The sequence below is a fragment of the Eucyclogobius newberryi genome, unplaced genomic scaffold (assembly GCF_026437365.1).
Source record: "Eucyclogobius newberryi isolate DKJ021-1_F unplaced genomic scaffold, fEucNew1.0.hap1 SCAF_5, whole genome shotgun sequence".
Taxonomy (NCBI): Eukaryota; Metazoa; Chordata; class Actinopteri; order Gobiiformes; family Gobiidae; genus Eucyclogobius; species Eucyclogobius newberryi.
Window position 1 is genome coordinate 32,447,231 of NW_027316167.1, and position 24,605 is coordinate 32,471,835.

Consider the following 24,605-nt stretch of genomic DNA (forward strand, 5'->3'; position numbering starts at 1 on the left):
AGCTTGTGTAACTACTTTACTAATACTTTCTTCACAGTGTATTTTACATTCAAGTGTTTCAAGTCTTAAGGCCAATGGGAAAAGACGACTCCACTCGAGCAACACAAAAATCCCTTCAATAAATCAGACAAATCAGGCAGTTACATCAGTACTTAATGTTTTTTCCCTTAAATAATGAAAACAATTGATTATCAAAATACAAAAAATGTACAACACATTCAGCGCCTTAAAACATATTTGACTTTTCTATTCCAGGTTTGATTGAATCTTGACAGTTCAGACTGAGCAGAAAAGTAGTGTGAATTATTTGCATCCAAAGTCTGTCCAAGTAACATTGCATTTCTTTTAAATGTGTCTTTGTAGTTATTGAATTCAATCAACGATCCGTCTCCAAACAGAGTCTTCAGAAGTGAAAAGGCAGATTTAACACTCCAGTCTCTCAGCTGACATTCTCTGTGTGACTGAGTGAAAGAGGCAGTTTCTTCTTCCTGTTCCTTCTGGACTTCCCTCTTTCAGAATACTTGATTTTAACTTAAATGGTTGTTAGATGTTAATCCAAACGTTGTGGGGGTCCAGTCGGTCGCGAGGGTCCAGTCGGTCGCCAGGGTCCAGTCGGTCGCCAGGGTCCAGTCGGTCGCCAGGGTCCAGTCGGTCGCCAGGGTCCAGTCGGTCATGGGGGTCCAGTCGGTCGCCGGCCTCAGTACGTGCTCTGCAGCAGACAGTAGCAGCCACAGCCGGCGGGACACTCGTCCTGGGTCCTGAACCAGGCGAGCATGTGGCTGGTGTGGCCTCCGTGACCACAGCTGAGGCAGAAGTTGGAGGATCCGCGCACCGCCACGTGGCACACGGCGCACTGGAACGTCAGGCGTTTGCACACGGCACACTGTGTCCCACGCGCCTGGCTCCGGCAGTGGCAGCAGTAAACGCCGAACTCTGTGGAAACAGCAGCACAACTAATGAGTAAAAGCTTTAAGCGTGCACTGGGGCTGGAATGTTCCACAGAATGACAGGAAACTCTTCCCAAAAACACCTGTAACTTAATCAATTTAATATAGACAAGTTTGTACCATACTGCGGCCAATTACAGCCAAAGCAAAGGCATATTATTATTTTTACCGGATTTTCCGGACTATAAGTCGCAGCTTTTTTCATAGTTTTGCCCAGGGTGCGACTTAAGATAAGATAATCCTTTAATGTCCACACATGGGGAAATTTCGACTTATACTTATATTTATACTTATATACTTATACTCCGGAGCGACATATAAAGAACATAAAACATAGAACATGACCAGAGACCATCAAACAATATGACAAAGAACACAATCACTGAAAACAAACACACGACACGCTAAAATAAAAAAGGGTCCCATCTATTACAAAGTCTTAAATTTGTCCATTTCCAAATTAAGTCAGAATGTGATTTGTTTTCCATCTTCCGTATGTCTGTTACAGTCAGACCAGTCCTTGTTCGTGGGAGCAAATTGTATAAACCATCTTTTTGTAATAGCTTTTTTTCTTGCCGCCAGGAGTATACTCTAAAGGTATCTATTTATTGTGTCCACGGCAGGAGTGCAAAGGCATTTTCATGAGACAAGCAGGTGAAGAAGCTTCCAGAAAACTTTAAAATAACGGCAAAAGATTCATGACTTAACATTATCTAAATTAATAACATTTATCCTGATTTGACAAGATTGTATTATTGTTAAATGATCTCTCGCCTTTATTGTCCCTGTGGGGAAATGTGTTTTTGTTTTTTATTTTAGTTATTATTTTCTTATTATTAACTGTTTTTTTTACTAATTATTGTACATTCTCGTGTGTTTAACAGCAGCAAGTCTGAAATAACAGCTGCAAAATGTACTGTCTGTTAAGAGAATACTAGATTTATAGATAGATTGGGGCTTTTCTGTGGTTTTGATTGGCGTGACTCACCGATGCCTCTGTGTGGTTCGGGAGGACATGAGGCGAACTTGAGGACGTCCGCTCTCTTCTCTCTCAAATCCCAGCGGTACAAGATCTCGCCGTAACATTTCTTAAACTCGTCAAACTGCAGCGTGTTGGAGGGATCCAGCAGCCTGTGGGAGCAAACCATATCATCTACACATCTGCACATCTGCCATTTGAGGAACAGAAAAACTTTGCGCTGCAGTACCAAGAGTGACCACAAGTACAGTTGGTGACACAAGTGAATCGTCGACTGATTTAGTGATCGAATAATCCTTCTCTGGCCCAAACGCAGACTCCAAAGCCATGAGCCGAAGGAAGAGGATGCATGACTCAGACGAAGCAGAAATTGCATCGAAATGACACGGGGAATGTGTAAATTGGGTGTTTTTTTAATGTAAAATTGGGCTTGTCCATAATTGTACACTATCAGGACGTCCTCAATCTGCGTCACTTTAGCTTCATCTGAGTCAGATTTAGTACAAAAAACCTCATTCTCGAGACTTTTGCAATCTAATCAACTAATTAATTAACTTAAAGAAAAATCGTAGCAAAATAATTGTTAGTTGCAGCTCTAATTACCATTTTGAACAATATTTTTGAAGGTTCAATTTACATCAACAATAATTTCAGCTGTAGAGAGTTGCATAATCAATATATATATGACTAACTAACTGTTGCTTCATTCTGTTCTTTATTACATTTATGGCGTATTTAGAAAAGGGTTTACAGGGATTATTCTGCTTTAGATTTTTATGTCAGTGTCAAAATAGCTTGAATTATCACTGAGCAGAAATCACAATTTAAGGATGCTAAAACAAACAAAACAACAGTGATTATTTAGTCTAATTGCTAATTTGATCAACTGTATTTGGTAATATGTCAAAAAAAACAACCCAATATAAAAATGAAATGGGTGAATTCAGGTAAAGTGGGACGATTGAACATTTCTGTATTTTTACATGTTACCCATCAATTGTGCTCTTAAATTGGCTCAGGGGAGAGTTGTTTTTGGGACATTCCGGGTGAGTTTCTAAAATATCTGGTTCATTACTTAAAACAATAATTCAAATGGACAACAAGACCTGAAAGTAATAGAAATAACACATTAATGCAAGTAGAAATGATTTTTGAAGGTTTCCCGATGCTGTTAACCAAAATAGTGCCCCACGTCACCTGAATTCACCCTTATTAAACATTCAGAACATATTTAAATAATAAAATCTATCATCGTTGTGAGATAAATTGAATAAACCTCTTGTTCATGTCGTGCTGCTCTCGCTCTCGTGGATCTGTGAAAGTCTGAGAACTGAAGCGATGCTCGTCTGGAGAAGATTCGCCCCAAGGATTCAGGTGTTCTGAGTCTCGACCTGCGGGACACGGACAGTGGAAATATAACACAAAAATGGACAACAGGCCACACAGGTACGGAGCCCAAAAGTGGTCTAAAATATTACAAACTGAAAGACAAAAATGTGAAAGTGCAAAAAATGCATGATGAAGAAATGAATAGATTTCACAAAACTGACTTTGAAAATATAGTTTCTAATTTATTTTCAGGTTTCAGATAAAAACATTTCCAAGTTTTTTTTTTAGCTTTTTAGCTTGTTGCTGTGGCTCATGTCCAGAACATGTCAAAACCCCGGACTAAAGACCAGACCAAAGTGCAAACCAAGTCCAAACAAGGTCCAAGCTTTAAAGTTAGAACTTGAAAAATATAAGAAATAAGAAATATATATCTTAAACATCTAGAGGTAACATAAAAGCTGGAAAAAACAAACAAAAAACTATATTTTTAATGTCAACTTTAGGAAATCATTAAAATGTGTTTTACCATTTAAAAGATGATGGAGCTCTTTTGGCTCCGTACAAAGGGTCATCCGGGGGTCAAATGTGTGTTTCGTACCTGGGTTATAGATGTTGGTCGGGACTGAGTCGGAGTTGCTGGAGTAAGAGCCTGAAGTGACAGAGCCGGACCCAAAACTTGGCTGAAAAAGAGTCATTTTTAATCTTAATGTGACAGCCATTGCAAAAAAAGAAAAAAACAGTCTACTGATACATTGATACACTTGATGTAATTTCCATTAGTTGGGTGTGTGAAGCTAACTGGAGGCACGGCTCTGTCTGAGTTTTGTTTGAACACAATCTGACCATAAAGAGGTGATTTAGTTCAAACTACAATAACACGTTTAAAAAGCAATTTTTTTAACACATACATTTATTAGGCTAAAGAAAAATTGGGGATTCATATATTTGCAACCTTTTTTAAATTATCATTCAATCAAGAACTCACCTTATCATTTATATATTTTTTAAATGTATCTTTATTTTTAACCCGTTACATTGACAATGTTTAATCACAAAATGGTTTGGTCTAAAACACTTTTGTGAAGTATTTTACAGCTGATACAAACTGGAAAATATGTGGTTTCATTCTAACAAAGTATCTAAAGGATTAGCAGCATTTCTTTTATTTATGCATTATTATTTTTTCCATACAAAGCCTGTGCTGTGGATTAAATACATTTAGCTTTTTTTTTCTCAAGATCTCACCTTAAGATTCATATTTACAAACGAGTACATTCAAATCTATGCATGCAGTTCCCTCTTTAGTGTGATGAGAGTATGAACGGTGTAGTACTTACATATCGTGAGTGCGGAGGGAAGCAGGAGCGCGCGGTGAGAGGTCCTCCGAACAGAGACAACGTGTCCACAGGGACAAACTGTGATCTGAAAACACTGCACAGCATCGCCAACGTCTGCACGTCGCTCATCTGACTGTAGTGGTCCAGCCTGAGGGAGGAAGAGTACAGCACACTTCACTTAAACACCTCATGTGACTGTAGTGGTCCAGTCTGAGGGAGGAAGAGTACAGCACACTTCACTTAAACACATGTGACTGTAGTGGTCCATCTGAGGGAGGAAGAGTACAACACACTTCACTTAAACACCTCATGTGACTGTAGTGGTCCAGCCTGAGGGAGGAAGAGTACAGCACACTTCACTTAAACACCTCATGTGACTGTAGTGGTCCAGTCTGAGGGAGGAAGAGTACAGCACACTTCACTTAAACACATGTGACTGTAGTGGTCCATCTGAGGGAGGAAGAGTACAACACACTTCACTTAAACACCTCATGTGACTGTAGTGGTCCAGTCTGAGGGAGGAAGAGTACAGCACACTTCACATAAACACCTCATGTGACTGTAGTGGTCCAGCCTGAGGGAGGAAGAGTACAACACACTTCACTTAAACACCTCATGTGACTGTAGTGGTCCAGTCTGAGGGAGGAAGAGTACAGCACACTTCACTTAAACACCTCATGTGACTGTAGTGGTCCATCTGAGGGAGGAAGAGTACAACACACTTCACTTAAACACCTCATGTGACTGTAGTGGTCCAGTCTGAGGGAGGAAGAGTACAGCACACTTCACATAAACACCTCATGTGACTGTAGTGGTCCAGCCTGAGGGAGGAAGAGTACAGCACACTTCACATAAACACCTCATGTGACTGTAGTGGTCCAGTCTGAGGGAGGAAGAGTACAACACACTTCACTTAAACACCTCATGTGACTGTAGTGGTCCAGCCTGAGGGAGGAAGAGTACAGCACACTTCACTTAAACACATGTGATTGTAGTGGTCCAGTCTGAGGGAGGAAGAGTACAACACACTTCACTTAAACACCTCATGTGACTGTAGTGGTCCATCTGAGGGAGGAAGAGTACAACACACTTCACTTAAACACCTCATGTGACTGTAGTGGTCCAGCCTGAGGGAGGAAGAGTACAACACACTTCACATAAACACCTCATGTGACTGTAGTGGTCCAGTCTGAGGGAGGAAGAGTACAGCACACTTCACTTAAACACATGTGACTGTAGTGGTCCAGTCTGAGGGAGGAAGAGTACAGCACACTTCACTTAAACACCTCATGTGACTGTAGTGGTCCAGCCTGAGGGAGGAAGAGTACAACACACTTCACATAAACACCTCATGTGACTGTAGTGGTCCAGTCTGAGGGAGGAAGAGTACAACACACTTCACTTAAACACCTCATGTGACTGTAGTGGTCCAGTCTGAGGGAGGAAGAGTACAGCACACTTCACTTAAACACCTCATGTGACTGTAGTGGTCCAGTCTGAGGGAGGAAGAGTACAGCACACTTCACTTAAACACCTCATGTGACTGTAGTGGTCCAGTCTGAGGGAGGAAGAGTACAGCACACTTCACATAAACACCTCATGTGACTGTAGTGGTCCAGCCTGAGGGAGGAAGAGTACAACACACTTCACATAAACACCTTATGTGACTGTAGTGGTCCAGTCTGAGGGAGGAAGAGTACAGCACACTTCACATAAACACCTCATGTGACTGTAGTGGTCCAGTCTGAGGGAGGAAGAGTACAGCACACTTCACTTAAACACATCATGTGACTGTAGTGGTCCAGTCTGAGGGAGGAAGAGTACAACACACTTCACATAAACACCTCATGTGACTGTAGTGGTCCAGTCTGAGGGAGGAAGAGTACAGCACACTTCACTTAAACACATCATGTGACTGTAGTGGTCCAGTCTGAGGGAGGAAGAGTACAACACACTTCACATAAACACCTCATGTGACTGTAGTGGTCCAGTCTGAGGGAGGAAGAGTACAGCACACTTCACATAAACACCTCATGTGACTGTAGTGGTCCAGCCTGAGGGAGGAAGAGTACAACACACTTCACTTAAACACCTCATGTGACTGTAGTGGTCCAGTCTGAGGGAGGAAGAGTACAGCACACTTCACTTAAACACCTCATGTGACTGTAGTGGTCCAGCCTGAGGGAGGAAGAGTACAGCACACTTCACTTAAACACCTCATGTGACTGTAGTGGTCCAGCCTGAGGGAGGAAGAGTACAACACACTTCACTTAAACACCTCATGTGACTGTAGTGGTCCAGTCTGAGGGAGGAAGAGTACAGCACACTTCACTTAAACACATCATGTGACTGTAGTAGAATCCAGCAGATAGATAATGAGAAAAAATACCCAAAGCACTGAGGGAAAAAGTAGAAAATTTGGGAAGAACCATAATAAAAAGAGTTTCTACTTCCATCATTTCTACTAAAACAAAAGAATGGTAGAAATTACAACCGGGCTACATTTAAAAGCACAAACAATGTTCATAGGATTCTCTTTCTTCTTTTGTAAAATGGAGTCAAAGTCCCTTACTTCACAGTTAAGTTCTTGTTGTGCACTAATATAGTACCATTCCTTTTTTTCAGGCCTGATTAAGCTCTCATTTGGGCACAGTATAGTCCTGTTTTAGACCTGGTTTAGCTCTAGTGGTACCTTGAAGTGACAAAAATGTGATAAACGTTGCAGTGTGTCATGCCGCTCACAGTGTCTCCAGCAGGTGGCGCCCAAAAGGATGTCTGGCCCAGGGTGTCTCAGTGTCGGGGTCTGAGTCCGGACTCAGGTCTTGCCCGGTGGCTGCAGACGCCAAAGCCCAAACCTGAGAGTCAGAGATAAAACGTTTGTCTGTGTGTTGTGTTTTTGTCTCACATTAAACACTGAACTGAGTCAAACGGGAGCTCAATGCTGCATGTCTCACCTTGGCCACGTCTCGTCGTCCCACTGCGAGCGCCGCGGCCGCATTTTTTTGACACGTTTCCTGGATGTCGTCCACGTTCAGACTGAGAGTAAACAGGACAGAAAATAATTCAAACAATCATCCAACTTAACCCCGATTAGTTTCTTTTGCGATATTACTTATTGTTCGCTTGGGAGGTTCCGCAAATTTGACATTTTATTCCTGTGGATTTTAACCTACAACAATCATGCCAGTGGCGTAAACTAATTACCAGTTTTTGTCATCATGTAGTGGAAAAAAGGTGATTTTGGCTGTTGTTTTTTGTAAATAGGACCAGCTATTACAGAGATATGGACCATGAACCAGGTCAAAACAACTGCATTTATACTATTAAAAGGCAAATTCTATTTTAATTTGACAGTTTAAAATGTTTAGACCTTAAAAAGGGTCTCCTGAAAAAGAGATGTAAAATCTTTTTATCTTGATTGAGTTTTAATCTTATTACAACAGTGTTTCCTCATCATTAGTTTACTCAAAGTTGAGTAAACTAATGATGATTCCAGCATGTTTGAGGTAATCCTGTTTTGTCCTGTAACTGAGACTCGAGTGCTCAGAAAAGTCCTGTGTTTACCTACCCCCTATCCCCGCCCCACATCCCTGCACTTAGTTGTGATTATTTGAAAAAAATAAAAATAAAAACACATGAATGAAAATCTGCAGCTTGTTACAGTAAAATGTCACAATGAAGAGGCGGAGCTAATCATTACGAAGAGGCTAATTAGTTCTGCAGTTTTGAACAGGAAGTCAATGGGCCCTTTTCACAATAGGCCCGGCTAGTTCCGGTTACCGTAAAAGTGCAGATCTTCACTTCTTGTTCCGTTCATTCTCCGTGGGAATTAGCCAAGTCAGTTTGTGCTGTTATCTTTACATTATTGATTACATTTATTGTATGTTAGCATTAGCTAAGTGACAAAAGCACTTACCTTTATAAACATACAGATGTCTCAAGTGAAGTATTTACATGGTAAACGTCATGACAAGTGCTGTGATTATCCATCTGTAACTCACTCCCTGCTTTGTGTTAATTATTGATTTGTTTTAGCGAAACTCGGCTAATTCCCCATAAGAATTAAAGGAGCAGGAAGTGGAGCTCTGGAGTTTTAAGGCAACAGGAACTAGCCTCGCTGTTTTGTGAAAAGGGCCCATAAACCTGATTCTATAACTAATATGTTTTAGATCAATAGAATGAACAATTAATAAAATGTAAAATGAGGATCTACTTATGTTATAGTTCAACATTAAGTGCCTAAGTATGTCTCCTTTAAGTATAAATGCTTTGTTTCTCACATGTAGCTCTCCCCCAGAGCCTTGTGCACCGGCAGTAAACAGGAAATATCTTGGACGATGACTTTTCCGGCCAGTTTGATGGCGCGGTTGGCGAAATCCTCTCGTTTAGTTTTGAAGCGCCGGGATTTCTGCTGCAACAAACAGAGGCAGAGACGGAGGGAGGGAGGGACACGCAGCCGGACACAAGCACCACTCGATTAAAAGTGGTCTGAACCAAACAATTACTGACAGGTCTGAGTTCACAGGGCGAGACACAGACTTTTAAGGCAATTTTTGTTTTTGTTTTTTTTGGTCACTTTGCTCCTAATCACAAACACGTTCACATGGAAACAAACTAAATTGTTTAATCTGCACCTAAAGATGTTCAATTATTTAATTTAATCCACTTCATACATACCGATTAGCCCTTAAATTGGCCCCTACAAACACCAAACTTTACAATCTTGTACTATTTAGACGGATCATACAGAAGGATTAGTAGGCATCTAATTTGAATCCTGATTTTAGTCGGTTTAACTTAAAAAAAACACAGCAACATTTTACACAAATTTTCAGGAAGATCAAGTTTACTTAAAAAGTTAATATTTGTGTATATAACATGCCAACAAAATTAAGGAATACATTTAAATGTTGTATTTTTCAGTTATATAAATAGTTTTCTCTAAATACATTTATTTTTGCTTATCACCTGCAATATCTCGCCTTAAATCATTTGAAATCCATTAAAGTAAAAAACAAATACATTTTGTATTTATTTCTATCAGACTATTTGGTAACACTTTATAATAACTACACTTAATCCTGCCTTAATAAAGCACGAACAAAGACTTAATTCATAGTGAACAAATAGTTTATTAAGCATGACTCAGGCTCAGTTACTATTGAACTAAAATGCTAACATCTAACCATAATGAAGTAGTGACTAAGCCTGAATCAAGTTTAATAAACGATATGTTAATAATGAATTAAGTCTTTGTCCTTGCTTTATTAAGGCAAATTAAGGTGTAGTTATTATACTACTACGACTATTTTTCCCTAGGACAGACTGAAACAATAAACAGAAAAGCACTGTTCAAATGTCAGCAAATGTGCATATTTCCAACAATTTTTTAGACAGTCGTTTATTTTAGTGCCGCTTTGAGTCGCTGTGGCTCGCACTGTGAACAAACGAGTTAGTGAGCTGCAAAATAAGCATTACATTTATGAATAACATGTTAGTTAAATTAAAATATCCAGTGTTTTCCCTGGACAGAGCAGATACTCACCTGTTTAATGGAAGTTAGTGGTTACAGTGTTACAGATTGAGGGGTTTAGTATTCGGCTACTTTTATATGATCTGAACAGAGAGAACAGATAGTGTGGCTGAACCGTACTATCTTTAGAAAACAGGTTTAATCAGTATAATCTGACCTCAAATTCTGATCTACTGTTGCTTTCTCAGTCGGTTAATATCAAAGGTTGAACACATTTCTGTGTCGTTTACGTCACTGTCAATTCATGCGTTTCAGCTTCGTTTTTACTGTCAACAAGAGCCAAAATCCATATAAAGTACACAACAGTTATGATTTGACAAACAATAACACCACAAAGTGTAAAGTGTCTCTGTTTTCAATGGCATGTCGCACATCGATGACATCACAGAGGGATTTTAGAACTCGGCTTTACTTCCTTTAATTTTAAACTCGTATTTTTCAAAATGTTTTCACAAACTGCAACTTAACGGAAGTAAAACTATGATAAACATTTAGCACAGGTTCTATACCACCAAACTAAGTCATAATTAAAAAAACAGAAGAACCTCCATATGGACTTTAACTGTAATTGGTTAAATGCATCTGTCATTTAATAATAGAAAATGTTGCTCAATATTTGCTGTGTGCACATTATCATTTTAATTTTTTTGATTCTTACTGACACTTTACATCTAACAATAGGTTTCTGGGCTTATCCTGCTTTTCAGTTATTATGTCAGCGGCAAAAAGCAGTTTCTATTTTATTGTTGATCGAGAGAGTTTACAGTATCAAAGTTTCTTATAATGTGTTGAGCGTAGAAATGAATTAAATATTTAAAAAATATCACAAAATAACTCTGTGCATTTCGTGGCTCGATTAAATGATGACAATTCTTGACATCCAGGCGTAAAATTATTGAAATATTTTTTTTTTTTTTTTAAACTAGAACAACGCTTAAATGAAGTAAGTCCAGCTGTTCATTTTTTGAGATATAATCATGATTTGATGTTATATTTGCTTGCTCTCAATTTCCCTGACAGGTATAATTTTGTTGGGATAAACAACATTGATCGATTGATTGATTTAAACTTGTTATCATCGATTCAGAGCACATAAGTGTAGCGATGTCGTTTAGCAGACGGTTACGTTCAGAGACAGAGGTGAGTTTTAGTGGAGGAGCAGACAGGTACCGGCCAATCGTGAAGGGTTTGAACAGACCAGCGGCGCGACGCAGAGAGGGGGAGCTTCTGATTGGAAGAGAGGAGAAAGGGCGGGGCACAGGGCGGTGATTGGACAGAGGAGGGACAGAGGCCAAACAAGAGACAGAAAGAGTTTGACAGACATCAGTCACAGACCAAACCTCCCCAAAACCAGCTGCACCCAGCGGCGGAACGAAACGGCTCTGCATCGACTTGGGACTGGATTTGACTCAAGTTTCTTTTCTTCCTGAGATCAGATTTGTTCGTGGGTTTCAGGCAAATGGGTCACTCCTGATTTGAAGGACCTTTTTTCGGGTCAATTTCCACGATTTGGAATTTCACATTATTTTTCAAACTGTGCGAGCTCAGATACTTGTGTTAAAAAGTTAATGTGTACAAATGTCCTTATGTTTGTCCTCTGCATTTGACCCATCCTCTAACGCTGCTGGAAAAACCCATGTCCAGATCTGGGCTCGGCCTGGTCAGGACCACCCAAGGGTCCTGAGGCTGCAGGAGTTTTACCTTTTGTGCATATTCTGCTAATCATTGCTTGGGACAAACCTCATTTTTGAAATTTACTCTAAGGATATAAACTATTTCACTAAGAAATAACCTAGCTGCTCAAATTCTGCAAAAAAAAATTAAATAGTTAATAAATGTTAGAAAACTGAGTACAGATGTAAAAGATGTAAAACAGCTTAGAATTCAGGCTTAAAATGTTGATTAGTATGTGTTTTTGGTTCTCTTTCTAAGAATAAACTCTTATAATAAAGATTCAAATAATATAATATTACTTTAATTGTTTTGGCCTCATTGGGCCATAACTTGAACCTAATGAACCAGCGTTTAAATCTAGTCCAACTATTTCTTGTTAATATATCTAAATGTGTTTTAATTCCATAGTAGAATTGTATTTTAAGATTTTGAACATTTACTATAATAGATAAAAAATAAAAAAATACATTATGGGGTTTAATACGACTAATTATGAAGTCACTGCCCCATTTAACTCCATTCTCTGCAGCCCATTTAGATTTATACTATCCATAAATTTAAATAATGAAATATAACCTATGAAATGTATATGTCTTTTTGTTTCACATTCCACCACTGATGACAGCCACTCTTTCCAGCTCTAAAGTTCACACAGAAAAAACGTTAAAAAACCCCACCACAATCCCCTCCACACAGGACGCTCCCTGCAGAGACAGGAATCAAGTGTTCTCGTATCATTTCCGTACCCGTTCTTTGTAGTAGAAGGAGGAGATGGAGACGGTTTCCTTGTCGGAGCGCGTGGGGCTGCTGCTGTACAGCCTCTGCGACTCCGAGCGCATCTTCATTGGGGTCAAGACGCTGGAGTGATACGCGGACAACGCCGACAGCGATCTGAGCAAAGACAAATGAGACCGATACATGAAGCTTAAAAAAGTACCACGGCATCAAAAATCTACTTCACTTTTTAACTTTAATTGCATTGTTGTTGTCTCGTCGATTTTCTTTCCATTCAGCGATAATTAAGCGAAAATCCACGTTAGAGATGTGCAGAAATTAGTCTTTTTCATCTCAGTAAAAGGATGTGGCTTGGAGCAGAGTTCGGATTTTAGAGGCAGAAATTTGTAATGTTTTTGGGTTAAATGGCACTGATTAAAAGTCTGTATTTTATTGTTTACAATCGTGCAAAATTGAATTAAATTGAAAATTGCGACTGATCAATGTTTGGAAAAGAATCTCGGTTTATAATTTTTTTTGTCACGCCCTAATCCACGTAGTGCTCCTCTGTGTTTATAAAGCTCCAGAGACGTTCAGTGCAAAAATATACACTTTAAAGGTATTTTAATTGTTTTGAGTATAATTTAAATTGATTCACTCCAAGGTCTTTCCCCCACCTGCACCTCCATAAATAAAAACTGTATATTTCTAAAAAGAAGCCTGATTATTTAATAAGGACATAAATAAAATGAAAAAGCAAAAGACAAATAGTTTTAAAAGTAAATTTTTAGAGGGACAAGAGCTTGTGCCACAGGATCTGACAAGATAACATTATTTTGCACACGTGCAGAATGATCTGGTGCGATTTTATCCAATTTACATTTGAGTTTACATTTGGGTACCATGAAAACAAGAGGATTAAACGCTGGTGAGTTACACATTTTGAGAAGTCGCAGTTCCAAACAGCAGCAACGGAAATAAAACTGAACTGAACCGCACCATTTATCTATATTTATAAATTATGTCTAAAACTCTAAATCTCTGGCAAATGTACTTTCTCCTTTGTGAACACATCATCAGAAAAATAGATACAAAAGCATTTTTTCCTTTCTATTTATAATCACATACAAAAACATTTCACATAAATATAAAAAAAAAGAGTCAGGGTTTCTCAGGAGAGTTTAGTCGATGTTGGCAAAGGCTGGTTTTCCACTTAGAAACAGCAGGGGGCAACGACAGAACGTCAAACGCCCCAAAAATACAAATTTAACGTTTAAAGGGACTAACAACGACGTTCAATAAGATGAAAATGTTATTTTGTTCTGCTTGAATAATTAATTTCATATAATGAAAGATTAAACCGAGTCATAATAAATCAGAATAATTCACCTATTTAAAAGTATTGTACATAATAAGTCTACAGCAACATGAACATAGAACAATATCAGTGTTAATTACAAGCGTTTGTACCTGGGAGTGGGTTCAGTGGCTGGGACAGAGCGGTGCATTGTGATTGGCCGCGTGAAATACACCAGACATCCAGTGCCACAGAAACGAGCGCCGGACGTCCGCGGGAACGGGATGTTAGCGTCCTGGAAGCGCAAAATGCCATGTGAAAATGTGGCTTGTTTACGTCGATTTTCACATTTGGACACAGTCGTTTTGCGCCTCGACTTCCTCCACGTGCGGGTTAGTTAGCTTTACCTGGTATGAGCCGTAGGTGTTGGTGACTCGAGGAAACACCTGCAGAGATGACGGGACAAACGGTGGCGTGCCGTCCTCCTGAAAAACAAAAACGAGACAACATTTACCAATATGTTTGTTGAAAGCAGCATTTAGCATCAAATTGAAATGTTCATAAAAGCTAAACCAGCCCTTATTTTATGTCTTTGTAATATTGCACAGGTTTGTTTTAATGGCAATTATTTCTGTCCGCGCGCGCGCGCATTGTCAACGGGTTTATCGTTATGTTTAGGGCTGCGACAAGTTAGTCGATAAATCGCAACTAATTGATTGTTGAAATAATTGTCAACTTATTTAGCAACAATACAATACACAGGTTCTAAAACATGCCAAGAGCAGAGAAAAGTAGTTTTATGACTGACATTGAGCTGTAAGTCCATGAAAATGATGTGAAAAATGTGTAAATTCAGTGTATTTTCTAAAAACACTCTTTTGTCCATAAATGTCCTCCACCAGGATCCTCAAACGGCTTCAATTCAGCTTCTTCTGGGCGGAATTTAGTCCAAATATTTTACTCACGTAACTTTTGAACTCTAAACAACTAATCGATTAAGCGAAAGAATAATCATTGGACTGATCAATTAGCAAAATTATCATTATTTGCGTTGTTCATTAACCAACATGAATCCAAGAACCTCGAAGAAGTGTTAATGAGTCGCACACCACAAGGACACAACATCAGAGCGGGCAAGAGCTGGATCTGAACCACCAACCCAGAGCAGAGGGTCAGGTCCTCAAAGTAAGACCATAGTGACAAAAATGAACATCTCCATATTTATTTTGTTGAGTATCTCGATAATGACAGTCAGAGGATATTATATCAATTAACATTCCAGTTCTTCCTCTCACCATGTCAGACTCCAGACAGGACACCAGCTGCCTGATGCAGGGCTCCAAACAGTTCTGGTTCCTCTTCACTTTCTGCAGGGACGTGTCTGTGAGAGTCTGAGCCAGAGAGAGAAAGCATTAACACAAATATGCAAATAAAAATGTACTTTCAATTATTTACTGGGGCTATAAATGCTGGCGTTATTAATAAACTAATATTTTGAACTTTTTTTTAAATGCAAAAAAAGAGAGAAATAAAAAACACAAGAAAAAAAAAACGAGGAATAAATACCGGTAATTACTAAATAAACTGATCATGACAAGTTGACAATAACAAAATAATCGTAGTCTTTTTTGATAATCATAATGAACTTTACATACTCTAAAACACACACAAAAAGTTGGCATTATTAAATAAAAAAATAAAAAACAAACAATTCCTTATTCAGTTGATAATGTTTTTTAAAAGTCTTATTGAACAATAGAAATAACTGCTGACTAGTTGACTACTACAATAATCTTTAGGTTATTTCCTAATCTATTCTATTGATCACAAACTTATACAGTTATAGCTCTCAAATCAACTATCTTCATGAACTCTGTCACTACATCCATAAAACCGCTCTTCCTCTTCCTCTTCCTCTTTCACAAACCATCTCGTTGGGGACCTGGGACCTTCCGACTTCATCTCCAGAACATAAAACGAGGAGAAACCGTCCGTTCACCTTGTTTATCTTGTTCTTCATGGAGGACGGGATGTTGGTCGGGGACACGAACTGGAAAGTGGGCGCGGCGTTGTTCGGATACTGAGCCGGAAACTTCACGACCAGATGAACCTGATGAGCCCCAAAGTGAGCCGAGACCACGCAACTGCAGTTCACGGCGTCCATCTGAAACGAAGCAGCAGAATATGTCGATTCAGCATCGTTTTTGGGTCCAACTAAAGTAAAAAAAAATCATAATTATATTTGTATATTCAGTATATTGGGATCAAAAGCGAGTAATGAATTGTGGTGAAATTTTAATTGTAATGGAAGCTCTCTGAAAATAGTGATAATAGTAATAATGTGATTTTATTTATTTATATAATTTTATTTATTTATTCATTTTATTCCATGTTTTGTCACATCACTTTTCCTGAATTGTTATTACTGTGTCAGTACATGAGTTGCAGAACAAAATCCTATAGGTTTTGTACCGTTTGTTGCAGGGATAATTCACCTCTTTGTGCATTATGTAATAATATTAAATAATAATAATTAAAAATAATAACAAATTAAAGGCGCAATGGACGATTTTTCGGCGATTTGAGAACTCAGGCGGAAGTGCGCATGCGCACTCCCCCGTGCGGACCGATACAACACACACGTGCGTTTGTTTATTAGCGCAACGGAGCGCATCACATCTCTCGTCTCCCGTAGATTTCTGTCCACTTCTGCGTCAGCTCGAACTGTCTTTCTCCATCTTCATTTTGCCCCCTTACACTGAGGGAACTATATTATGATAGATTCATGCGCTTAGACACGCGGAAACGTGGGGACGAGCCTGACGCGGCTGCAGGTGAGCGATAGGTGCGTTTTATGATTGATACGTGGGGAAATAAGACTTAGATTTGTGCCAAAAACAATCGTCCATTAAACCTTTAATAAAATATATATAAAAATAAAAAATATATAATATTAAATTAAACTAAATACAACATAAAATAAAGGAAGCACTATTTTTTTCCAGATTCAACTTTTATTTTGGAGGAAACTAATTGTAATATTTTTGGCTGCTGTTGCTAAAAAGTAGGTTTAAGTTGTGGTGTTAAACTTTATTCTTGTAACGTCAATTTAGTTAGTTTTTTTCCCACCCAGAGAGTACAGTATATTGTAAAAGCAGCGCTGTCTGAATCTAAAGTATTTATCTTATCTATCGTGAACCCGGAAGTAAGAGCCATAAGTTCCAAGATTTCTCGTCTTACCTCGACATTGACGTTTCTGATTTGCAAATTGACGAGAGAGAATTCCTGCTGTAGAGTTTGAGGCAGTCCTGCGCCGACGGCAGCCGAGTCCAGTTTAGAGCTGGACGACATCGACACGTCCAGGTCTGAGAGACAAAGACACTGCTGCTTATGTAAAATAAACAAAAGCATCCTTCAGCTGTCAGGTAGAAGTAAATACAATCTTTATCCCGAGAGGGACCAATAATATCGAAGCACAGTTGGTGAAGTAGCCGTGATTTAACTACCGTAATCCCAGATACAGTTTGCAGTTAGAAAACCACGAGACTAAAAACATTTAAACAGAAAGACTGGATTTATCGTTTGGCCCAAGAAGACCAAACAGCAGAACACTTAATTCAACTATATTACATTAAAGAAAACATGTGCTTTCAATTGCTATACAGTTATAATCCGTGACACCCGTGGATCATTATTACATTTTTGGACAATTTAAATCGCAGAATTGACTTAACTTACCTTTAACTAACGTAAATAATAAAATAAACTATAAAAATAAACAAACTTAATAAAAGTAACAGATCAGCTGACTTGGCACTGATGAATGACTATATGGAGCTGCAGGTCACAATAGAGAACAGAAGATTTATAATTTTTCATTTATGCCATAATGTCTAAGGACACTGCTGGATCCTACGTAAGCCACAGATTAAGAAAAATATATAATATCTTCGATGCAGGAGAATACAGATTACTCAAACATGCATGGATATACTGTATACAACTTTGACTGAGTGAATGACCAGGAAAAACTATCATAAACGCTCTTAAAAGCTGTCGGTGTAATCCCTCATTCGTCCGGCGTGTTCCATAGTAGAAAAAGCTTCAGTTGTAGTCATCTGGACTCAGTTAGAAAAAATAGACGTTTTATTGACAATGACTCTTGAGTCGAAACGTCTATTTTTTTCTAACTGAGTCCAGATGACTACAACTGAAGCTTTTTCTACTATGCTCTTAAAAGCTAATTTTGCATAATTTTGTCTCCTTTAAAGAGGCGATACCAGATTTTTCCCATGTAGTTGAGCAAAATATGTTTCATCCTCACACAGGTCTCTCTTTGGGTCAAACTTAGACCAGTGAGTGCATTCTGTATCTAATTATACAGCGTTTTATTCTCCTCGAAGCAGGAAAAGCTCTAATGGAGAAGACAGAATTTGCTCTGGTCTCTGAAAGCTGTGAATAATCAGGACGAACAAGTTCAGATGTTACAATAAAAAACAGTTACAGCGCCTTTAAAGTTAACCAGTTTTTTTCTATTAACCGAGCTGCACATCCTGAGCTCCTCCTCACCGCGCACTCTCTCCGCGACGGGCCCCGAGCTGTGAGGGGCCCCTGGTTCTGGAGACAACGGCTTCTCCGGCTCCGCGGCGAGAGACAGGCCCTCCATCAGGTCGTCCACGTCGCTCACGCACAGCTGACGGACAGAAGAGAGACGAGAGTAAGAGCTTTCCATTCTTTTTTTCTTTTACGGTGGCGGTTTCCAGTTGTTTACCCGCTGAAGCTGTGGGTCGACTCTCCAAATCCTCAAAGTCTGATCTCTGGACCACGTGACCAGCTGATAGTCCTTAGAGCCTGGGACGAACACACAAACAGGGACAAACTTCAAGAGGGCGCTCTAGGCTCTAAGCAACGCAGAAGAAGAATCTGCACTTCCTCTACCTCCGGAGTTTGCAGAGTTGTTTAGAAGTGACACAGAGGAAGACGAATTCAGTGGATTTAGTGATTTGGGGTAATACTGATACTTTGGTTAACTTGTTAGCATGTTCTTTATGCTATAGTTATCTGAATAACTGTTAATATGTTACGTTAACATACCAGACATTTACCACAGTTTGTTGTCTGTGCGTAATGTAGCTGAATGTGTTACGTTAGCATACGTACACCTATTCACCATGTTCTCTAATCTGTTATTATTTTAAATTGCATTTCAAGATAAAAGGTCTGTTCTTGGTCAAGTAAATTTCCACAAAAATGCGACTTATATATGTTTTTTTCTTCCTTATTATGCATTTTTTGGCTGGTGCAACTTATACTCCGGTGCGACTTATAGTCCGGAAAATACGGTATCTCTGTTTGTTTTGTTTTGGTTCTGTAAATAAAAGCTAGTGACATCCCTGTTTATGATTACAATTATTTTCTGAACTTAGTGGTGCATATGATAAATACAGATGCTCCTCGGACAATCTGGGACTCACACACTGGATTGCCGGCGTTACAGTTTATGATCAACACTTTTTGTTGTCCTGGAAACTACGAGAAGGACAAAAATACATATGGGCCCTTGGAGTTGGAGTGCACCTTCTTTCTGTGGCCGCCACTGAAACTCCAGCACCACGTCGTCGTGTCCCACAAACGCGTGCACCGGGTTGTTCAGGTCCAGAGTGCTCCACAAGAGGAGGCTGTTCTCTCTGCGCAGCTGCGGCACCATCACCGTCACCAGCCCGTTTGAGAAGGGCTAAGAAACACAGGGTTACGCCACATTTCAGACACAAGATGTAACGTGAGGGGTTAGGTGCTGCGACGACTACTCAGACTTCAAAACTGTTCTTAAAAAAAGCTAAAGTGAGTGTGCCAAATGAACTAACACACAAAAAGAAAGTCATGAGCCCCAAGGCGTTGGTTTGTATGAAAATATATGTAAATATGTATACATTACACTTATAATGATACATGGATGATAAAACTATTGGTCAGTATGATATTGACATTTCACTTACTTTGCTAGGACTACAACTATCTTTACTATATTTAAGTATGTGCACCTATGGTATGTTTACAGTATTGAATAAAATGGCTTAAAATATTGTGGCTGTTGTTATAACTGACAAGAGTTCAAACACACTGTGAGGAAAGCTTAAAATGAATGTGATATCTCTTGTAATACATTGAGTTTCACAGCAGATGGCAGTATTTTAAGGTGAAGCTTTGTTCTGTGATGCCTCATTGGTTCACAAGACTTCATTTATCACTTTCATTGTGATACTAAAACTCACAAGCTTCATTTATCACAAAGAGAAGAGAAAAGGCTGGATCTAGTTAATAAGTCAAACTCACTGTGTATCTGGCTTTCCACACAGGCACCTGACACGGCAAAATGTTCAGGTACTTTCTCGGCTGTCGGTAATCCCAAAACTGTGCCGATCAAAACATACAGACGCAGCATTGTTCAACTTTAATCCATTCATTATCATTTTATTGTAATTGTAAAGACATTAAAAGAGTATTCTGGCCTCACCCTGACGGAGTTGTCTTGGCTGGACGTGGCGAAGATGAACTCGTTCTCCGGATGCCAGTCGAGGCCATGGATCTTCGACAAATGTGCGGCAACGTATTCTATGGCAGTGTTTGGTTTCTGAAAAGAGACCAAATAAAAAGAACTTATAAAAACCATTGTGCAGGCATCCAGGCACAATAAAACGGTTCAAATGGAATCTGCAAGTTATTTTATTTAGTTATTATTGAATAGTACTGATTATTAAAAGACTTTTGTGAGATGTAAACCATGTCATTGTTCCTTTCCTGAATTTTCCTTGTATGTTTGAGTAATCCTGTGTTCGAATAATCATGACTAGATTATTTGATAAATCAATATTCATGAGGTCACAACATAATCATAAGAACTAATTATATAAATAAATGTGATCGTTTTAGTAGCAAAAATAAGTCATTCAATTGAAGTTCTAATAATCTAAACTTTATATCTGACGGCTTGTGTTAACATACATATTCTTAGAAGTGTATCATTAACTTATTAACTTCATTTTATCATTCAGAAAGTCTGATTTCATGACGCTGCTCAGATACAAGAGGAATTTACATCTATTTGATCATTTGAATCAGAGAAGAGGTTACTTTTTTGTGTTTCTGTTTCTTCTCACAATCCTGACAGTAAAATTTTATATGACAAAGATAGTGGCATTATTCAATCAAAATGTAAAAAAAAAAGAATAAACAATTTCTGATTATCTTCTTTGATACACTTTATTTATAAATATTATCTCTAGAAGCCTTTAGCCATGTTTAAACCTTGATGTGGTTGAAAATGTATTTAAAAATTCTCAATCTTCAACAGTCGACATCTTAAATTATCGTTGGTTTCTGCATTTGTAGTCTTGCATTTGAGGCTCGAGTGCCAAGGAAATGTCTGTTTTCACTTTCCCCTTAACTCCGCCCATTGCTCTTAACTTAGCTGAGATTATTTAAAACCTTTAGACACCGGCTCATGCATGCACAGTTCAAGAATGAAAGAATAAAAACACGCTAAATAGAAATGTCACTATGAAGAGGGCATTTTAGCCGTTTTAGATCAATATTGTGGTTTACAGCAAGCAAAATGTTAAATAATAATCTACATGTGTTAAAGTTTTATTCTAAATACCCAGAAAAAAGATAAATATGTCTCCTTTAAGTGTAGTGCAGGAGCTTTGGTTGTATTTTCTCAAATTTCGATATTAAAACTTACCCTTTTGTCCCAAATCCGAACATCTCCATCATGACTTGAGGCTAAATAATACTGATTTTTCCTGTTCCACTTCACCTGAGACGCTCCGGCTGGAAAGAGGAAAATAACAAAGTACAATTCTAATAACATTTAACAATAATAATTTAACTATTGTAGTATTTGTAATGGCGAAACCCTGAAAATGAAACCTGATTTGACTCACCGACTGCTGACAAAGCCACCGTTGGTTTCCGAGTGTCTCTGGAATAAAATGAAAAGTGAATAAACAATAGACAGAGAAAATCATTTAACAGTGTAAACAGTGTTCAGTAATATATGTTTATTTTAAAATGCAGGGTAAATAGACAGTTTTACCTCGTGTCCCAGATGTAGATGAACGTGTCGACTGAACTTGTGACCAACAACTCCGGCTCAAACCAGGACCAGTCCAAGTCACTGCACACAAAACAGAAAAGAAAACGGTTATTCATTTATTTACCCCTCATTTACCCTGCCTAAAACCCAAAGTAGCATGAACAGAATCATTCAAAACAGCACAGTGTTTCCCATAGATTAAGCTGGAATGATGGTGACAAAGCCAATTCGATTTCTCTTTTATTGAAATGAGTATAAATGTCATTTATTGCCTTTATTCAATCGTTAAACTGTTCTGAGTAGTCTTTATTTGTGTTTTTAAGATAATACAACAGGCAAAAAGTATTATTTGTCATACCAGTTTATTGTTTGGCCTGTTTTAAGACTTTAGGGACATGGACATTTAAATTGAATAGAAATCTCTGCACTTCTGATCCAATAAAATGTGACTGTAATTGAGCCGCAGGAACATTTGTTATTGAATAATAATTTATTATTTACAAAGGAATTGATCAGATACAGATTAAAACATAAAGGTTGATAATTGTTGGATAAAATGTTAAAAATTCATATAATTAAAATGTATAATTATATAAGAATAATAATAGACTAAAATAAAAAAACACCAATAAACATAATTTAAACATTATATGTTGCTGAAGGGCCAGAAATATAAAAAAAAAACTAAAATTTTAATAATCCATAATTTAACTATTTGAAACAGTTTTACCTGATGACTCTCGTATGTCCTTGTAACGACGTGTGCACTTCTCCACAACCGTCTTTCCAAGAATACAGGTCCACGCGTTGGTTACTCTAGAAAAACGTTTGCAAATATTATGTCCATAATTGTAGGTAATTGACTCGTTTTGACAAATATAGCTTTATTTAAGATGCGAAATGTGTTCTGACCGAAGCGGCAAAGATATGAGCTTCAGATTTGTGCGGGTTCCACTGGACCGTGCCCACGTCCCATTTACTCTGACGACCAATTTTCCTCTGAGTCTCAGAAGGATTCTCTAGGTTCACCACGTACAGGAAGCGACGGCTGCAAACGACAACAAAGATCAACACCCAGATGCTGACGGATGCTAAAACCAGCATCAAAACTAAATTGAACAGGTATCATTACTGTCAAACATATGTAAGTACCACAATGTTAGTATCTACAGTATCAGATAGGGCTGAAACCAATGATTGTTTCAGTTTTTGAATGGTCAGCGATGGTTACGATGAGATGACTAGTCAGACAAGACATTTAATTAATTAATATATATATATATATATATATATATATATATATTTAACCATATAAAAGGTAAATACATGCTGATGACAGAAGGCTTTCACAATACAAAATAATTAAGAACAAGGTGCATTATTGATTAAAAAATATTATATTTTTATTCAATAATGGTGTTTCAAAAAGTCTTTGGTTGTATGCTTTAGAGTCTGAAAAGTCCAAATAACAATAAGGATAGCAAAATATGTTTACAATTATTTCAATAGTTCACTATTACGATTATTCCAATGTATTGTTGCAGTCCTAATATCAGAACGAATTGTGGACCACATAATGTTAACAAGGCTACTATTATTTGAGATGCAAATTCTATTGTATAAAGTATCACGTCTGTTCCTTTTTATCAGGATCAAGCTTTAAACACTGGTCTTGTGACAACACTGTACTGCACAGTTCTGAGCCACACATATTTTGTCATTTTTTCTTTTCTGAGTGTAACTTACCCTGAGAGCACAGCGTGTTCTCCCAGACAGTCCACTGACATGGCAGTCGCCTGAAGACAAACCATTTCAGTTAATCATGCCGTATTTTCTATTCGCATGCACGCATTTACAGTTATAGATCTTTTTAATTTTTGTTTGTTGCAATATTGATTCTATTTTACAAAAGTAAGCTTAACAACAGATGTATGCATTTCAAGTTTGCTTCATTGATTTGTAAAGCTGCAGTTGCAAATAAATTAAATATAGACGGCTCTGTGAGAGATTTTAGAAATAAATAATAAAAATAATGTTGCAAAAACTTGAGGACAATCAGAAGCCCCACCTCTCTGATGCATGACATGTACAGTTTTAGATAAGTGAAAAAGCAGATTTTGTTTTCTACAGTGAATTATTATGAGTTTATAAACACAAGCCATAACGCAACTGACTGTCCTGTAGTTATTTATTTGTTTTGCTGGGGACTCTTGATGAGGAAAGTGCTGCGGCTGCTTTAACTCAGCGCAGTTTATTCCATTTACTCTAAAGTCTGCTGCACGTGTCTCATTCCTGTGCGGTTCATTATTGAGCAGATTGTTTTTTCTTTTTTAATGCTAAAATAAGTACCTGCGCGTCCCTGAATTCCACCACCACATTCTCACTGCTCCACCGCGCCGCCATCTTAACTCTGCCAGCGTAAACAAACGTCACGTGACATCAACAAAGAACCTGTCAAAAAAACTGAGATCTTACTCTAACAAAGAAAAATCATGATTAATACACTTTTAGAAAATAACGACACTTTACCATAATATAATAGATCCAAGCACATTACCGACGACACTGTTTATTTTAAATATTCTTTCAAATTGAAATATCAAAAATAAAAACGATAAAAAAATACCCACCCCTTTTTAACATTTATAAGTGAATAGCATGATCACATAATATAATGCCATAAGAACAGACATTTATATA

At 38.1% G+C, this 24,605-nt stretch overlaps 1 protein-coding gene across 8 annotated transcripts; it reads right to left on the reverse strand.

Moving 5' to 3' along the window:
• Nucleotides 1-53: 53 nt before the first annotated feature.
• wdr59 (WD repeat domain 59) lies at nucleotides 54-24,332 on the reverse strand. Of its 8 annotated transcripts, none has more exons than XM_072464821.1 (28): nucleotides 24,255-24,332; nucleotides 23,652-23,701; nucleotides 22,818-22,953; nucleotides 22,636-22,721; nucleotides 21,906-21,986; nucleotides 21,754-21,791; nucleotides 21,552-21,640; nucleotides 20,325-20,441; nucleotides 20,144-20,221; nucleotides 19,388-19,544; nucleotides 18,582-18,661; nucleotides 18,380-18,503; nucleotides 17,051-17,175; nucleotides 15,810-15,974; nucleotides 15,106-15,201; nucleotides 14,218-14,295; nucleotides 13,984-14,105; nucleotides 12,546-12,690; nucleotides 11,296-11,349; nucleotides 8,873-9,003; nucleotides 7,547-7,628; nucleotides 7,335-7,447; nucleotides 6,127-6,150; nucleotides 4,593-4,716; nucleotides 3,854-3,935; nucleotides 3,203-3,317; nucleotides 1,936-2,078; nucleotides 54-933 (listed from the first exon to the last, which is right to left on the reverse strand). In XM_072464821.1, exons 1-28 carry the CDS (start codon nucleotides 24,306-24,308, stop codon nucleotides 698-700), a joined length of 2,925 nt encoding a protein of 974 aa, XP_072320922.1. In that variant the 5' UTR covers nucleotides 24,309-24,332; the 3' UTR covers nucleotides 54-697. The 8 variants fall into 8 exon arrangements, with proteins under 8 accessions (XP_072320922.1, XP_072320920.1, XP_072320918.1 ...); XM_072464819.1 differs by lacking the exon at nucleotides 6,127-6,150 and adding an exon at nucleotides 5,452-5,475 and having other exon boundaries at nucleotides 11,296-11,352; XM_072464817.1 differs by having other exon boundaries at nucleotides 11,296-11,352.
• Nucleotides 24,333-24,605: the final 273 nt, after the last annotated feature.